Source organism: Centruroides sculpturatus, unplaced genomic scaffold, assembly GCF_000671375.1.
Source record: "Centruroides sculpturatus isolate CEXI.00-Female unplaced genomic scaffold, Cexi_2.0 scaffold128, whole genome shotgun sequence".
Classification (NCBI taxonomy): Eukaryota; Metazoa; Arthropoda; class Arachnida; order Scorpiones; family Buthidae; genus Centruroides; species Centruroides sculpturatus.
Window position 1 is genome coordinate 959,735 of NW_019385268.1, and position 15,140 is coordinate 974,874.

Genomic DNA, 15,140 nt, shown 5'->3' on the forward strand with positions numbered 1-15,140 from the left:
ATGGAAAATGGCGACCCTCTTCTACAAACAGGCACCTCACCCCACCGAAGTAGGGGGAGAGTACCACCCGCAGTCACTCTCAGAAGTGAACTCCGACCTTAGGACCGAATACACAGTTTCTTCTATGTTAAATAAAATTTGTAATCTAATTTTGTAAATTTGGGAGGGCTTCAAATATGACGTTAAAACGGTTTTATGTCGTTACCAGTGGTTTTTTTAACACTATCTATTATAGTAAAATCGTGGAACCGATAAAAATTTGACGTTATATTAGAGTCGTCGTTACATCCGATGACGTTATAATCGAGTTAAACTGTATATTGTTTGCGCGAAATAAAAAAATAATTTCGGACGATACAATAGCCGCGATTGTTTTTTTTTAAACGGGAAATTTTCGTTACGCATGGACAAAAATTCGACCCGGGCCGACACGCAACGGAGAGAAATTTGGAAATCGGATATGTTAATTTCGTGGGAAATGCACGGTGGCCGGCGAAGTTTGAACGATTCGCGCCCAGAAGCAGCGATACCAAAGATCGGAGAATGAGAATGAGACCCGCGTCGAGCGTCAAAGTGATTGGGCTTAGTAGCGAATTTCCGAGACATAGTCTTGTCCCAAACACGGTTTTGCCATTTTACTTGTTTGGAATTAATCTTTAAAAATGAACTATGTAGATTAACGAGTATTTAAATATTTCTTTAAACAAAGTATAAGAGCTTATATAGAAGTTAAGTTTTATTCAAACTACATGTTACAAAAATGTAATATACAAGGTCTGTTCAAAAAGTATCGGACCTTTTTTTTCCGCGTAAACCAATGATGCGAGAGAGGCCTCCTTCGGTGGAGTTGTGGAGGGGACAGTCATGCACAGCCCTGAATTTTTTCCCGCCTGCAGGAAGCGTCAGTCGTTGGCAATCGGCGTATGAGTGAGGTCATGTAGTGCGCTCTCGTCGGATTTCACTAAGCTGGAAAATGACTGAACAACGTGAGCAGCGATATTACATCAAATTTTGCCAAAAACCTTGGCGATACCCGAGTGTAAACCATTCGCAAGATTCAGCAGGCTTTCGGGGACGATCCTCGAGGCCAAAAAAAGCGCGGCAGGTCCGCAGCAATATCAAAGGTCATGTTGACAGTTTTTTCGACTCTCGTGGGGTGGTGTGTCGTGAGTACGCACCACAAGGCCAAACCATCCCAAAGGAGTACTACCAGGAGGTCCTTCGTCGTCTTTCCGATACAGTGCGATGCAAACGATGGGATCTGTGGTCGATCAAAACTTGGCAGCTCCATCGTGATAACGCATCCGCCCATTCTGCGCATCTGATTCGGGCTTTCGTCGCCAAACACAATACTCCTGTGGTTCGTCACGCTCCGTACTCTCTCCACATGGCTCCGTGTGACCTTTGGCTATTTCTCAAGCTGAAAATGCCGCTAAAAGGAACCCAAATTTAGTCGAGAGAAGACATCATGCGAAATGCGACGGACCGGCTGATAACCATTCCAAAAGATGCGTTCCAGCAGTGTTTCCAGCAATGGCAGGAACGCTGGGAGAAGTGTATACATTACCAAGGAGACTACTTTGAAGGGGATTAGGGTTTTGTACCTCAAAGTCAAAAAATTTATTTTTGCTGACCAAAGGTCCGATACTTTTTGAACAGACCTTGTATATTTTTATAACTATAACTGGCAACGAAAATAAAAACCGACGTTTATTTTTAGTAACAGCGGTGATTTCATATAATTCTCATTCTATAAAAACACTAATATTAAAAATGTTCTTTTAAGTTTTGCGTAAAATTTTAGCGCAAGGGATTTAATCTACGTAATCGTGCCCAATTAATTTGTTCTTTTTACTTTTTCTTGTATCGAATTAAATTGTTTGATTTTTAATCACAAATTCTATACACGTAGTAATAATAAAATGTAAAAATAAAACTTTTAAACATAATTATGATATTTCCGAGTAAACGTCACGTCATCGAAATTTATCACGTAACAAAATGCTTTGTATTTTAATTTGATGAAATAGAAAACATTATATTTATCAATTTAAAACATCTATCGTCTAATATAAGCCAAACGATAAAATTATAAATATTGGATATGGACACGAGAGGGCGGCATGGTAATCGTAAGGGAACGTGGCATTGGGTTCGGATGGAAGTGGTACAAACATGAAAACGAAGTGTGATTCGGTTTGTTTCTTTGCCGTTTTAGTTTTAATTTTAGCAAATCGGGCTCGATGCTACTTTATCACGGTCGATGCTCACGCCGAAGAATGCTTTTTCGATAAAGTAACTACTAAAACTAAAATGGGATTAACGTTTGAAGTTGCCGAAGGTGGATTTCTCGATATCGACGTCAAGGTGGGTTCTCGGCTTGGTCAAATATGTTTTGCTTTGCTTGCTTTAAATTCGTCATTCACAAGTAATTGAAGAATAACGATTTCTTAATAGATGGGTACTTATAAATGCGAGACGAATGAATTTCGGTAGATATAACTTTTACATACTATGCGCACGCATATATATTATTACCTAAAGAGAATAATATATATGCGTGGGAAGGGAACTTCTACCTTAACTGCTTAAATTATCATCACCTATGAATTGTAAGCTTGATGCAAGAAATCCCAGAATTTATACCGTAAAACTAATTAAACCAGTTTACCAGCATATTGTTAATGAAATTAAAATGATTGCTATTATTTGAGAGCTTGTAAAATGTATAATTGTATCATTTTATCAATTTTAATTACATAAACGTTTTGTAATCGTAAAAAAATACCAAGAATTTTGTTTTTATTGTTTGATCGGTTAAAACTAACCGAAACTTATCTTTGGCCGGCTTTACGTATGTACGAAACGGTTTCGTAAGGAAATTGTTTTGGATTACCTCGATACTTCTGTATTAATGAAGACCGACGAGGACGGCCTTACGAGTCGTTACGATGCTATTAACTTCTGCCGGCACCGATTAAATGGCGAACGTGGCCGGTACCGCCGTTGGAGTTGAGCGGCTGGGGCACTTGCCCGGAGCCCTACCTTTAAAAAATAAGAAATTAAACTTCTTGTTTTTTATTTTTTATGTTGTTTTGCCTTTTTGTAGTAATTAGGCGCAGTGCTACGTAGGAAATACATTAAACGGCAAGAATTTTCTATTTATGCATATTTAGGCATCTATAACGTAGAAAATGGTAATAAATTAAAAGAACTGAACGTTACGTTAATAGCTATGATGAAAATGGCTTCGAAAAACTTTGTTAGGTTATTATGGTAATTTATTAGAATAGGTTAGGTTAGGTCGGGTTAGAACGTGAGTCCCCACTGTGTGGCCGTGACGGTGCACGTTGGTAAAGTTTGACTGTTGTAATAAAATTTGAAATTTCTGTAATTTTGAATTTGTGCTATTTGCTGTTATTTGGTGTGATATTTCATCTGCAAGTAATAGTGTACAAAAAATTGGCATCAATTTAAGTTTAATAGTGTCACTATTAAGTGATTAGCAGATTATTTAATTAAAAGATTTTAAAGAAAATGGTTTCTTAAAATCAAAATAAATAATAAATGAAATTTGCACAAAATATGACATTCCTCTTGTATTCAAAGAAGTCAGATCGAGAAAACAAAAACATTTATTTTGTTATGAAGAAACCAATAAGTGTACAAATACTTTTGAAGCAAATATCTATTAATTAATATAAATACTAAAATAGCATGGTTGAGATTATGGGATGATCTGAAATTTATACTATAACCCATATACAATTGAGACCTTGTGAATAATTATTGCATTTAGAAAGGTATTTTATTCAATAACATACTTGTTTTTTACAATATATAGTTGTAAATTAAACTGAGTTTACATATAAAAATTTTTTTGGTTGTCATAATTTTTCTTTAGTAATGTTTTGTGTTTTTTTATTTACTAGAATTTTGGATTTTCGTTACATTTTTAAAAAGGTTGAATTCTTATTGTGTTGCTAAAGTGTACTAGAAAGCAAAGCTATAATGTCAATTTTTTAAAACTTGATAAAATATATACTGTACATTTTTAAAAATCAACGAAAATTTGGAACCTTAGTAAATAAAAGAACTTGAAACATTATTAAGGAAAAAATTAAGAAGACAACCAAAAAATTTTTTATATGTAAACAGTTTAATTTACAACTAAAGAGGGCCAAACTAGTTATTTGGTTGAAATGCATATTGTGGAAAGGTGTGTTTTATTCAGTAATATACTTCTTTTCTAAATGCAATAATTATCCACAAGTCTATTTTTACTACATCCACAAGTTTAAACAAATTGAAGAGCATAGTGCCATTTTTGGTTTTTACAATTAATGACAACCAATGAGGATGATCTTATGAATCATTGTATGGATTTAGATTTAGCACTGAGGAATGGTGACAATTTATATGACAAAATTAAAATATTTTGTGCCATTTGCTCAATGACATAACTAATAAGATTTCATAACAATGTTTTAAATATGCTGTCTAAACTGCAGATTCCTTCCCAAATCTAACTATTAACAATAGAACACAAAATATGTGAAAAATTAGATTTTGATGATACATGAGGTCTGTTCAAAAAAACGCGGACTGTTTGAATTATACGGCTCCAGTTGGTTCCAGGGAATCTGCTTGGTGTTGCTAGGTTTGTACAGATCGTCTGGTGATAAAGCCATTTCCCACTTACATATATCTTTACTTGTTGATTAGTTATGCAGTTTTTAGTGAAGTGCGATTTTTTTCGTTTGTCGGATTTCAGAATGAATGACCTAATGGAGCAACGACTTGCTTTGAAATTTTGTGTTAAACTTGGAAAATCTGGGACTGAAACATTTGCTATGCTCAACATGGCTTACGGTGATGTTGCTATGAAGCATACAGCATGTTTGAAGTGGTCCCCAGACCCAAAAAAGCTCACCAAGTTCGATCCAATGTCAAGGTGATGCTGACAGTTTTCTTTGATGCTAAGGGTGTTGTTCACCACAAGTACCTCCCCCAAAGCTCCAAAGTGAACCAGACTTACTACATTGAAGTTCTGAAACGTCTGAGGGATGCCATCCATCACAAAAGGCCAGAAATGTGGAGGAATGGTGGTTGGTTTCTCCATCATGACAATGTTCCAGCCCATTCAGCCCTCAGAACTCGTGCGTTTTTGGCCAAACACTTGATCACTGTTCTTCCCCATCCCCCTACTCTCCTGACCTTGCTCCTTGTGATTTTTTCTTGTTCCTCAAACTCAAAAGACCCTTGAAAGGAAGAAGATTTGTGATGATTCCCGAGATTAAGGCAAATGCGATGAAGGTGCTGAAAGACATTACAAAAGAAGCGTACCAGGACTGTTTCAACAAGTGGAAACACCATTGAGATAAGTGTGTGTGTTGGGAAGGAGAGTACTTTGAAGGGGACCCATACATGTAACTTCTAACTAAAGTACATTTTGTTTTATGACGTCAGTCTGCGTATTTTTTGAACAGACCTCGTAATTAAGGATTTCACTGAAATCAAAGAATAAGTTTTATGATATAATTCTTTTTAATTTTTGTCTGTGAATTTTTTAAAACTTTAATATTTTACATTATGTAATGTAAGCAGTTTTATTATGTTTTTTATATACAGGGTTCCTACGCACCTGGAAAGTCAGGGATTTTCATTAGTGTTTGGAAAAGGTCAGGGAAAGTCAGGGAATTTGTCGAAAATTGTCAAAAAGTCAGGGAATTTGTCAAAAATTGTCAAAAAGTCAGGGAATTTGTCTCCTTAACTGCATTGTTGATCTCGTTTGCTGAATATGGGTGACCAAGCACAGCCATCTGCAGGCGGCAAGAAGTAATGCTGCAATCTTTAAAACTCGAGATAACTCGGGCAAGTTCCATAGCGTTACATAAAACTCGGGCATTTGGGCCCTCCGAAAAAATTTTTGTTTTTTTTGGATGTTTTTTAAGTCTCCAAATTTTTTCAAAAATTTTTTCCCGCGCGAAAATATTTTATCGCGATTTTAATATACCTTTAATGACGCACGATTAACTCTTAATTGTTTTTTAATGGGAGTTTTTTTTATCAAATTTCATTCATCGTTCTAAAGTAGTAGTGCACGGATTTTACTTCGATAAAGTTATTTAAAGCTAGTTTCTGATGTCAAAAACGACCTCCAATAGTTTTTTAATTTTTTTAAATTAATATATTTTATTATATATACGTTTAATTAAGTCGGGGGGTCGGAAATCGCAATAAAAAAACGTAATTTTTGAAAAATATTTAAAAATATACGGCCAGCTAGTATTCACTCTACTTTAAACCCTTCTCCTCCCGAGACTTCTATGAGAATGTCCCGGGAAATCCCAACACCAGCTGTTCTCCAGGTCATCCAGCTGTAAACACAATGACTCATCGGTGTCAGATTTCACAGAAAGGCGAGACAATGGAAAATAAAGTTTGAAGCTTTTTCTTCAAAATTAACGCATTTCTTTCGTTTTTTTCCCAGTTTTAAATATTTTTTATGTTTAATTACATTAATATTAAAAATTAGTGGGTAGCAAGGGAGTTAATTAATAACAGGATAAACTACTTTTATGTAATAGTGTTTAATTTTTAATTTTAGTAATTCAGCGATTATAAAAAAATGAAATTGTTTATTAGAATAAAAAATAACTAATTAAAAATTTGTTTGCAAACTTTTAAAAGTTGAAATCGTAATTTATTAGAATGTTCACTTCAAAATAGCTAAACAGATCAGTAAAAATCTGTAATTTAATCGTTTTTCAGTTTAAAACATAAAAAATTATAAATAGTTACCCGACGTTTACAGTAAAATACTGGCGCTGACTTGTTGTTGGCACAAGCTTTTTATATTTGTTGTTACGATTTTCCTTGAATGTACTGTACTGCAAGCATATTTTCCCTCTCTCTTCCGTTTTTTTCCGCAACTTCGATACATAGTTTAATAATTAGTTAACTGAAATGACATTGGGTAACAAATATCACTGATTTTGGCAAATTTAGGGCTTAAAAACTGGCAAGATTGATCATGCTTGTAATAAATATTCTGTAGTTATATTTTCGAAAATCAACAGGTAATCCGATAGTTTAACCAATGTTAACTTGCTTATAATTAAAATTTAAAAATTAAAAAGCTGTAAATTTAAAAAAAAATAATTACATTACTAAAAAATTAAAATAAATTTGATTATTTTTTGTGCGAAACAACACCAAAACAATTTTTATAGTTATGTTGCAAAAGAAAGAGATTTGTAGTTACGATTCTCTGCGCTGAACTTCTATATTTTAATAACGTATAATTGTAATTTCGTTTGTTGTTTATTTCTGTATTTATTTTATTTTATAAGTTTTAAGAATCCCAATTTTCGTAATACTATGACTTCATAGGAATACAAGTGTGAGGTTCCGGAATTGTCCGGAACTAAAATAGAAAAACGTAAAATAATTTAATTATTAGAGAAAAAAAGGAATGAACAGAAATTTTTTATAGAAACTTGAGAAATAGTCTAGACCCGTGTTTCTCAACCGCCGGTCCGCAACTCTAATCTGACCAGTCCGCGAAAACTTTAAAAATATATACTTAACCTTCCATGCGTTGTTCTCAAATAGGAAATATGTGGATTATTAATCCGTTTATTGATAGCAAACTAATAGATTGAACGACTTTGAATACGAAAAACTAATCAAATTAAGTTCAGACTTGGGATTTAAAACATTGTTTGAATCAATGCCCATAACACAGTTTTGGATTAAAGTTAAATCTGAATATCCAGTTTTACATAAAAAGGCAGTTAGGATGTTACTACCTTTTTCAACAACGTACTTATGTGAATCAATGTTTTCAGCAATGGTAATGATAAAATTGAAACAACAAAATCATTATAGTATTAGTTCTGCCTCACGCCTTGCAGTTACCGCCTTAACTCCAAGAATTGATGATCTTACTAGCAAAAAAGAAAAGCAGCGATCACATTGATTTGTATACTAATGTACTGGTAAATAAAATAACAAATATTTATTGCTCAATGTAGTTTGCAGTTCTTTTTACAACAGAGAATTTTTTTCAATTAAAAATAATATTGTCACTGGTCCACTTAAAAAAAGCAGATATTTTCCGGTCTGCGATGAGTTTTGGGTTGAGAAACACTGGTCTAGATCATCCTTTCTCAAAGTGGGTGATAACGCCCCTTTGCGGGCACTGGAGGCTTTCATGGGGGCAGTAGAAGGCTCAGTGATTAAATATGAGTTTTATTTCTTCTCATCAAAACATTCTTTGATCTCAGAAATAGGATATGGGTCACACCCTATCTATCCTATCCATATAATAATGCATGTTTAAACATTATATTTGCAATAACTGTTTTTAAGATATGCAACAGATGGTAATGTAAAAAGGTTAAAAAAAAGTTACTCTTTTTGTTGAAAGATTGATTTTAAAATTATGTGTTTCTAAATCAAGAGTTCATTTTAAGCACAGTACAGTACTATTTGTTTATCAAAGAATAATTTTTGTTGATTTTATGTTACCTTGTATTTACTAGATTTACATACAAATAATAATGATAAATGATGATAAAATAAAAAGCTTGTGTTTTGTTTGTAAATTGCTTATTTTTTCATTACATTGAAATTGTGGATTCTATCAAACATTTTTCTACAGGATGTATGTACTGTATTTTTTTAATGTGGCAGTCTTTGAAGCATATCAACTGTGCAAAAAGAGGGCTAAATGTACTCAATGTTAACAGTAAATGCTGTTTTATTATGTCGATATTCCACACTAAAAAATGTGAGGGTCAGGGAATTTGGACAAAGTTGGTCAGGGAAAGTCAGGGAATTCAAAACAAAAATTTGAGTAGGAACCCTGTATATAATAAAATTGCTTACATTACATTGTAGATTAAAGAAATATCTTTATTTTTTTAAATTATTATTATGGTTTTTGAATAAAGTTGCAATAAAAGTTACACAATGTGTATTTTTCAAGAGTCCTCTCATTTCTTGATTGACCCAGGCGGCCCCATGGTTGCTAGTGGCTGGCAGCCCTGAATATGGCAACAAGTTTCTTTTGTACTAAATTTTAAGTGTGTTGTCTGATAAAGTGGCTATAATACAATCTGTTTCATTTGAAATGAGCTGTCATTTGGCTTGCTTATCCAGCTGTAGTAAAGCTGTTTTACCAGGCAATACACCTTTTGGAATTGTTGTTGTTGGAATCTGTTCAAATATTGTATATTTTGTGATAACAATATTTAAGCTATCAAACAAATAATTTTTTACTTAGTTATACATTAATCCAAATTATAGAAAATATAAAATATGCAATTTTATTATTTTAAGTGTAATACAGTGGAATCTCGGTTAACGAACGTAATCCGTTCCACGAGTCCATTCGTTAACCGAAGCAATTTTTCCCATAGAAATTAATGCAAATACAATTAATCCGTTCTAGCCGTCAGTATTTTTGTAATTTTATTTGTAAAATGGGTTTTCTTTAATGAAAATATAGGAAAACGTGCTCATAAACAGTCGATCTAAGTTAAATTTTCGGAAAAGGGGAAACATTTGACGGGTATAAAACATCACATACGATCGTTAAAGTTCTAAAATGACAGATAGCAGAAACAATAGGCTAAATTATGAGCGAAAGGCTTATAGGTTTATCAACGATCTCTGATCAGAGTCGGCGAACATGTGTCAAATAAATTCAAATAAACGCCTCGGAACAAAGCTTTCTCGTGATCTGGTTTCGATTTTCACCTGGAGACAAAGAAGAAAACAATCGGGAGCGAGGAATGGGGCGCAGGACTAATCGTAAGGTGAGATTCAAAGAAGAAATATTATAAAAACCCCGAATCTCAAGGTCAAAACGCAGTTTTCCTAAAAATTCTATGGCGATTAATCTGTGTCGTCTTCATCTGGATTAAGCCTGAAGTCGTGCCCGCTAAAATTTGTGTTATGTCTCGCGGACCGCTCTAGTTGTTGCAGCTCTGTCGCGTATCATCGCTTCTGTGACCAAGCGAACCCATCTCGTCCTCTCTGGGACTACGACTGATCAGCTTGCACTATCGTAGGACCAGCGATACGCCACTCCTCAGTGCTGAGAGAAAATACTGTAGATAAGCCATTTCCAACTACCTCAAAATTCGTAAGCATCTTCCCGTTCTAATAAACGATTTTCACTGTAAAATACTTGCCATCTTTGTCTCCTCCGAACCACCAACGTACGAATGGACCTTACACCATCACTGACACACGATTAACTGATTTTCCTTAAAAGTCGGCAAGCTTACAAATTTGACACAAAAAGCCGTTAAGTTCGTTAACCGAATTTTGTTCGTTATCCGAGACAAAATTTTTGCAAAATAAAAGTTCGTTAACCGATTTGGTCGTTAACCAGGACGTTCTTTAACCGAGGTTCCACTGTATTTCTGTTCATATAGCTATATGAAGTGTTCAAAAGAGGGTTTGAATATTTTATTCTAAAAAAAAAAGTAGCGAACCTTTGTTTGTATATGCATTTGTAAGATCAGTGAAAATATAACTATCTAAGAAAATTATTTGAGTAAATTAAGTTTTTCAATAAGCACTATTCCTTGTTAAACAGAATATTTTTTTTTAACCCTTCTGCCTGTAGGCACAGTGAATTTAAGAATGGATCTTGATATTCTCATCCACTATGTGTATTATCAGAAGGACTCTTTATGACCCTGAACTTCTAGTTTCAGTCTTTTATTTACAGATATTTGCAAAGTACACATTAAGAATACTGAGATGTCCAGTTTTGGCACAAGACCCTCTTTTCCTCCTGACTTTCCCTTTTTAAAGGGTTCAGTGGATTTGAAGACTGACCAATCCAGAGCTTAGCCAGTAATTCTCTTTCAGGTCTGCCTTTGTTGGAACACCTGACTAATTTTGCTAATTAGATGTAACAAACTGACCCTTCTGGTAAAGTCTGTCCAGCCAAGCAGAAGACCAGATCAATTTGTCTTTGTCAAAATTTGCTAAGCTTACTTGACAGCCACCATTGTAATCATAAGGGAATGTGTGATTACTTTTTTAGCAAGTCCACAAGGGGGTGGCTGGGTGGGTGAGGGATGGAACCTGACATATCTGGATGGCTCGCCCCCAAAAAATTCCTGGGATTTTCTTGACCTGACCAGATTCAATCGTGGGTCCCCCAAGGATAGGCTGTCACCTTAACCACTGGACCATCTGGCCATCTGTTAAACAGGATTAAAAAGAGAGAGCAGTTACTTGTTCTTACTATTCAAATTTATCCGATTTCATTTTCAAGTCATTTAATATAGGTATTCTCATTTCTGTTCTATATAAAATAGTTTTTCATTTCTGTATTGAAAATATTAATTGCTATATACTTAATCTTTAATTCATCACATTTTGTAAATTGTTTATGTGCATGTAGCAGAGATAAATAGTAGAATATGTAGCATTATTTTGCTATTTGTCTGATTGCATCTTTAGAGTTGGAGTTTTTTTTTCTTTCTCATAGCAATAACAATGTAAGGTTCATTGCAAAAGTTTAACTCCATACTCCATTCAGTTAAACAAACACAACACAAAATCTAATGAAACCAAAACATACATTTATTTGTGTAGGTAGCAGAAAACATATAAAAATAATACGACATCATTAAACTCGCATATTATTAGATGACTGTAAATATATAAACATGTAATGTATAGATAAAGTTTATATGTTTACTAGCTGCAAGGACCCGCTTCGCTGGACTTTTATTTGTACGTAAAGGCGTACGGGAGACGTCGTCCCCCCAATCACGGGCCAGCAACTACGCCGTCAATAGTTTTTTTATATATATAAAAGACTGTTTTTCTAAGTAATCTAGAATCTAGCTGCAAGGACCCGCTTCGCTGGGCAAAAAGTAATGATAGTGAAGATTAAGATAATTACATTATAGCCAATCTTACCCGTTTTCACAGAATGCAAGAATTAGGTCCCCCATTTCCAGACTAATTAGAGAATTTTTATGTCCAGTCAAACGAACCATTTTCAATTTGATCAATTTTCTTGAACGTTTACAATCATTCTATAATTGAACCAATTCAAATTTAAAATGGTTTGAACATTTTTAAAATCAAAATAGAAAATCTTCGGAGTCAACCACTTTAAGCCCATATCTCCTGCACCCTTATAGCTATTGAGACGCAACCACCATAGTGCACAAATGGAGACTTGGGGCTACTACCACATACAAACACCATTCATGTGCAATGTGTAGTTTTGGCTGAAAAGTGAAATATAGGGACACACATGTCCATTTATATATATATATATAGATATAAACACTTTGTGTGTATATAAACACATATACACATGAAGTGACATTATCCATGTGTTGCAAAAGTTTAGTTTCATCACATCCCCAGGAGAAATAATAATATGAACCTGTGAGTTAAACATTACAAACAATTTCATGCATGCTAAGAGTGAAATTGTCTTACTGCTGCAACTTTGACTTGTATGATTTGCTTGATATAATGTTTATGGAAACATGGACTGTGGCAAGATGAGTGGGGCAAGATTGAAGCATTAACGCACAGGGCCATAGAAAATAGGATTAATCGGTCACATAACATGGTGAACAATTATGTACATATCCAAGAAGATTACAACCAAAACCCCATTCAGGGTGTCCACAGGCACTCAGTGAGTGTCAGCTTCATTGGATCGTAAACACCCTAAAACAATCAGGATCATCACTTGGACAGTTGGTGCATGATTCAATGGTTGACGTTCATAAGTCAACCGCATTGAGTGCTGTAAGGCACAACAGCCAACTGCTGTACAAGAAGAAGAATTGTCAGCCCAGATTAACACTAACCCATAAGATAGCACGGGTAAAATGGGCTAGAGAACATTCAAATTGGAGCACAGAATGGAGGACAAGTAGTATTCAGAGACGAAAAAAATTTTAATTTAGATGGCCCTGATGGCTACTACTGGCATGACATCAGAGAGGACGAAAAGATCTTTTCCAACTGCTAAATGGGAGGAGGATCAGTAATGGTCTGGGCTGAATTTGAATACAACAGGAAGACTGACATTGCATTTCCGAGTGGATGTATGAAAGCCAGAGATTACCAGGAACTTTTAGCTGTGCATCTCATGGGATTTGGAGAGAGGGTTGGAGGAATATTCTGGACATTCCAACAGGACTGTGCACCAATCCATGTAGGACACACTACATGGGAGTGATCCTTAGACAATGGTGTGCATCATTACATGCACACCATTGTGGAGTGGCTTGCTAATTCCTCTGATCTTAACCCCATAGAGAATCTCTGGGGAATCCTTGCTAGGTAGGTGTACGTCAACAAACTTCAGCTTTCAACTGTTACAGAACTGCAGCTATTACCTCTGTATGGGACGAGATAAGTCAAGATGCTCTCCACAACTTGTAGACAGCATGCCTCGTCATGTTTTTGACATTGGGGTGCAGATAAGGGGGTTTCTGGGACAATAATACATGTGGAACTAAATTTTACATGTGGAACTAAACTTTTGCAATACATGGATTATCTCACTTTGTGTTTATACATTTACAGTCACCTAATAATATGCTAGTTTAATGATGTATTATTTTTACATGTTTTTGCTACCTACACAAATAAATGTATGTGTTGATTTCATTAGATGTGTTTGTGTTGTGTTTGCTTAACTGAATGGAATGGACCTAAACTATTCCCACTTCCTCAGCTGTTTACTTACAAATATAAACAAACACCAAACACTTGCTGAGCTTATTATTATTTACTATTCAAATGCTTTCAGCCTACTTCTAATAGGCCATCCTCAAGAAATTACTGTTCTACTATTGAATACAAAGCTTTCGAACAATTTTTAAATTTAAAATTTTTTACATATTTTTAAAATTCAAAACGTAAAATACTAAATATTTAACCAAAAAAATAACATATTATATACAATGTAAAAATAAACCTATATAACGTATAATATACATTAAACGAGTTAAAATACAATCGCCACAATTTTAAGGTTTCTAATTCCCATTTGTTTTTCTATCACGTATTTTTGTGCTGTTGGAAGAGCATTGGCGTCCTTGGCGTTTAAGCAGTTTTTATTTATTTTGCTCTTATATATCTCCATTTTTTCCATACCAAAGGCAATAGTTGGGGAATGGACCGGTTTAATTATTTTTGCCTCATCCCACTTTACACTTGCTCCATCCGTTTGTGCCATAATTGCCAAGATGGTGTTGTTGTGCCCTTTACTAACGTCATACATATGACTGACGTTCTTTTATACGCACCTCCAAGTTTCTTGTGGTGACACCCACATAATCTTTCGCCACTCCTAATTGCTGATTTACAAAAGAGATGGTAGAAAAAATAGATTTAATAAATTTACATATAACAAGAATGTAGAGGGCATAATGGAGGAATTATGTAAGTATAAAGACACGAAAACTGTGTATAAACGGGTGCCAAACATCTACAAATTGTTAAGGAATGATAAGGACGAGGTAGGAATGAAAGAAAAGGCTGGAGTTTAGAATTCCTTTTGTAAATCAGCAATTAGGAGTGGCGAAAGATATGTGGGTGTCACCACAAGAAACTTGGAGGTGTGTATAAAAGAACGTCAGTCATATGTATGACGTTAGTAAAGGGCACAACAACACCATCTTGGCAATTATGGCACAAACGGATGGAGCAAGTGTAAAGTGGGATGAGGCAAAAATAATTAAACCGGTCCATTCCCCAACTATTGCCTTTGGTATGGAAAAAATGGAGATATATAAGAGCAAAATAAATAAAAACTGCTTAAACGCCAAGGACGCCAATGCTCTTCCAACAGCACAAAAATACGTGATAGAAAAACAAATGGGAATTAGAAACCTTAAAATTGTGGCGATTGTATTTTAACTCGTTTAATGTATATTATACGTTATATAGGTTTATTTTTACATTGTATATAATATGTTATTTTTTTGGTTAAATATTTAGTATTTTACGTTTTGAATTTTAAAAATATGTAAAAAATTTTAAATTTAAAAATTGTTCGAAAGCTTTGTATTCGATAGTAGAACAGTAATTTCTTGAGGATGGCCTATTAGAAGTAGGCTGAAAGC

The 15,140-nt window shown here is 34.5% G+C and overlaps 1 protein-coding gene across 1 annotated transcript in view; it reads left to right on the forward strand.

Annotated features, from left to right (window-relative positions):
• The first annotated feature begins 2,118 nt into the window (after window positions 1–2,118).
• LOC111636923 (transmembrane emp24 domain-containing protein 2-like) overlaps window positions 2,119–15,140 on the forward strand; it is a 16,954-nt gene continuing 3,932 nt past the window's right edge. Inside the window, exon 1 of the mRNA XM_023382307.1 lies at window positions 2,119–2,367. Within this exon, the coding sequence (XP_023238075.1) occupies window positions 2,176–2,367 (192 nt within the window). The 5' untranslated portion in view covers window positions 2,119–2,175. The remainder of the gene's footprint in view (window positions 2,368–15,140) is intronic.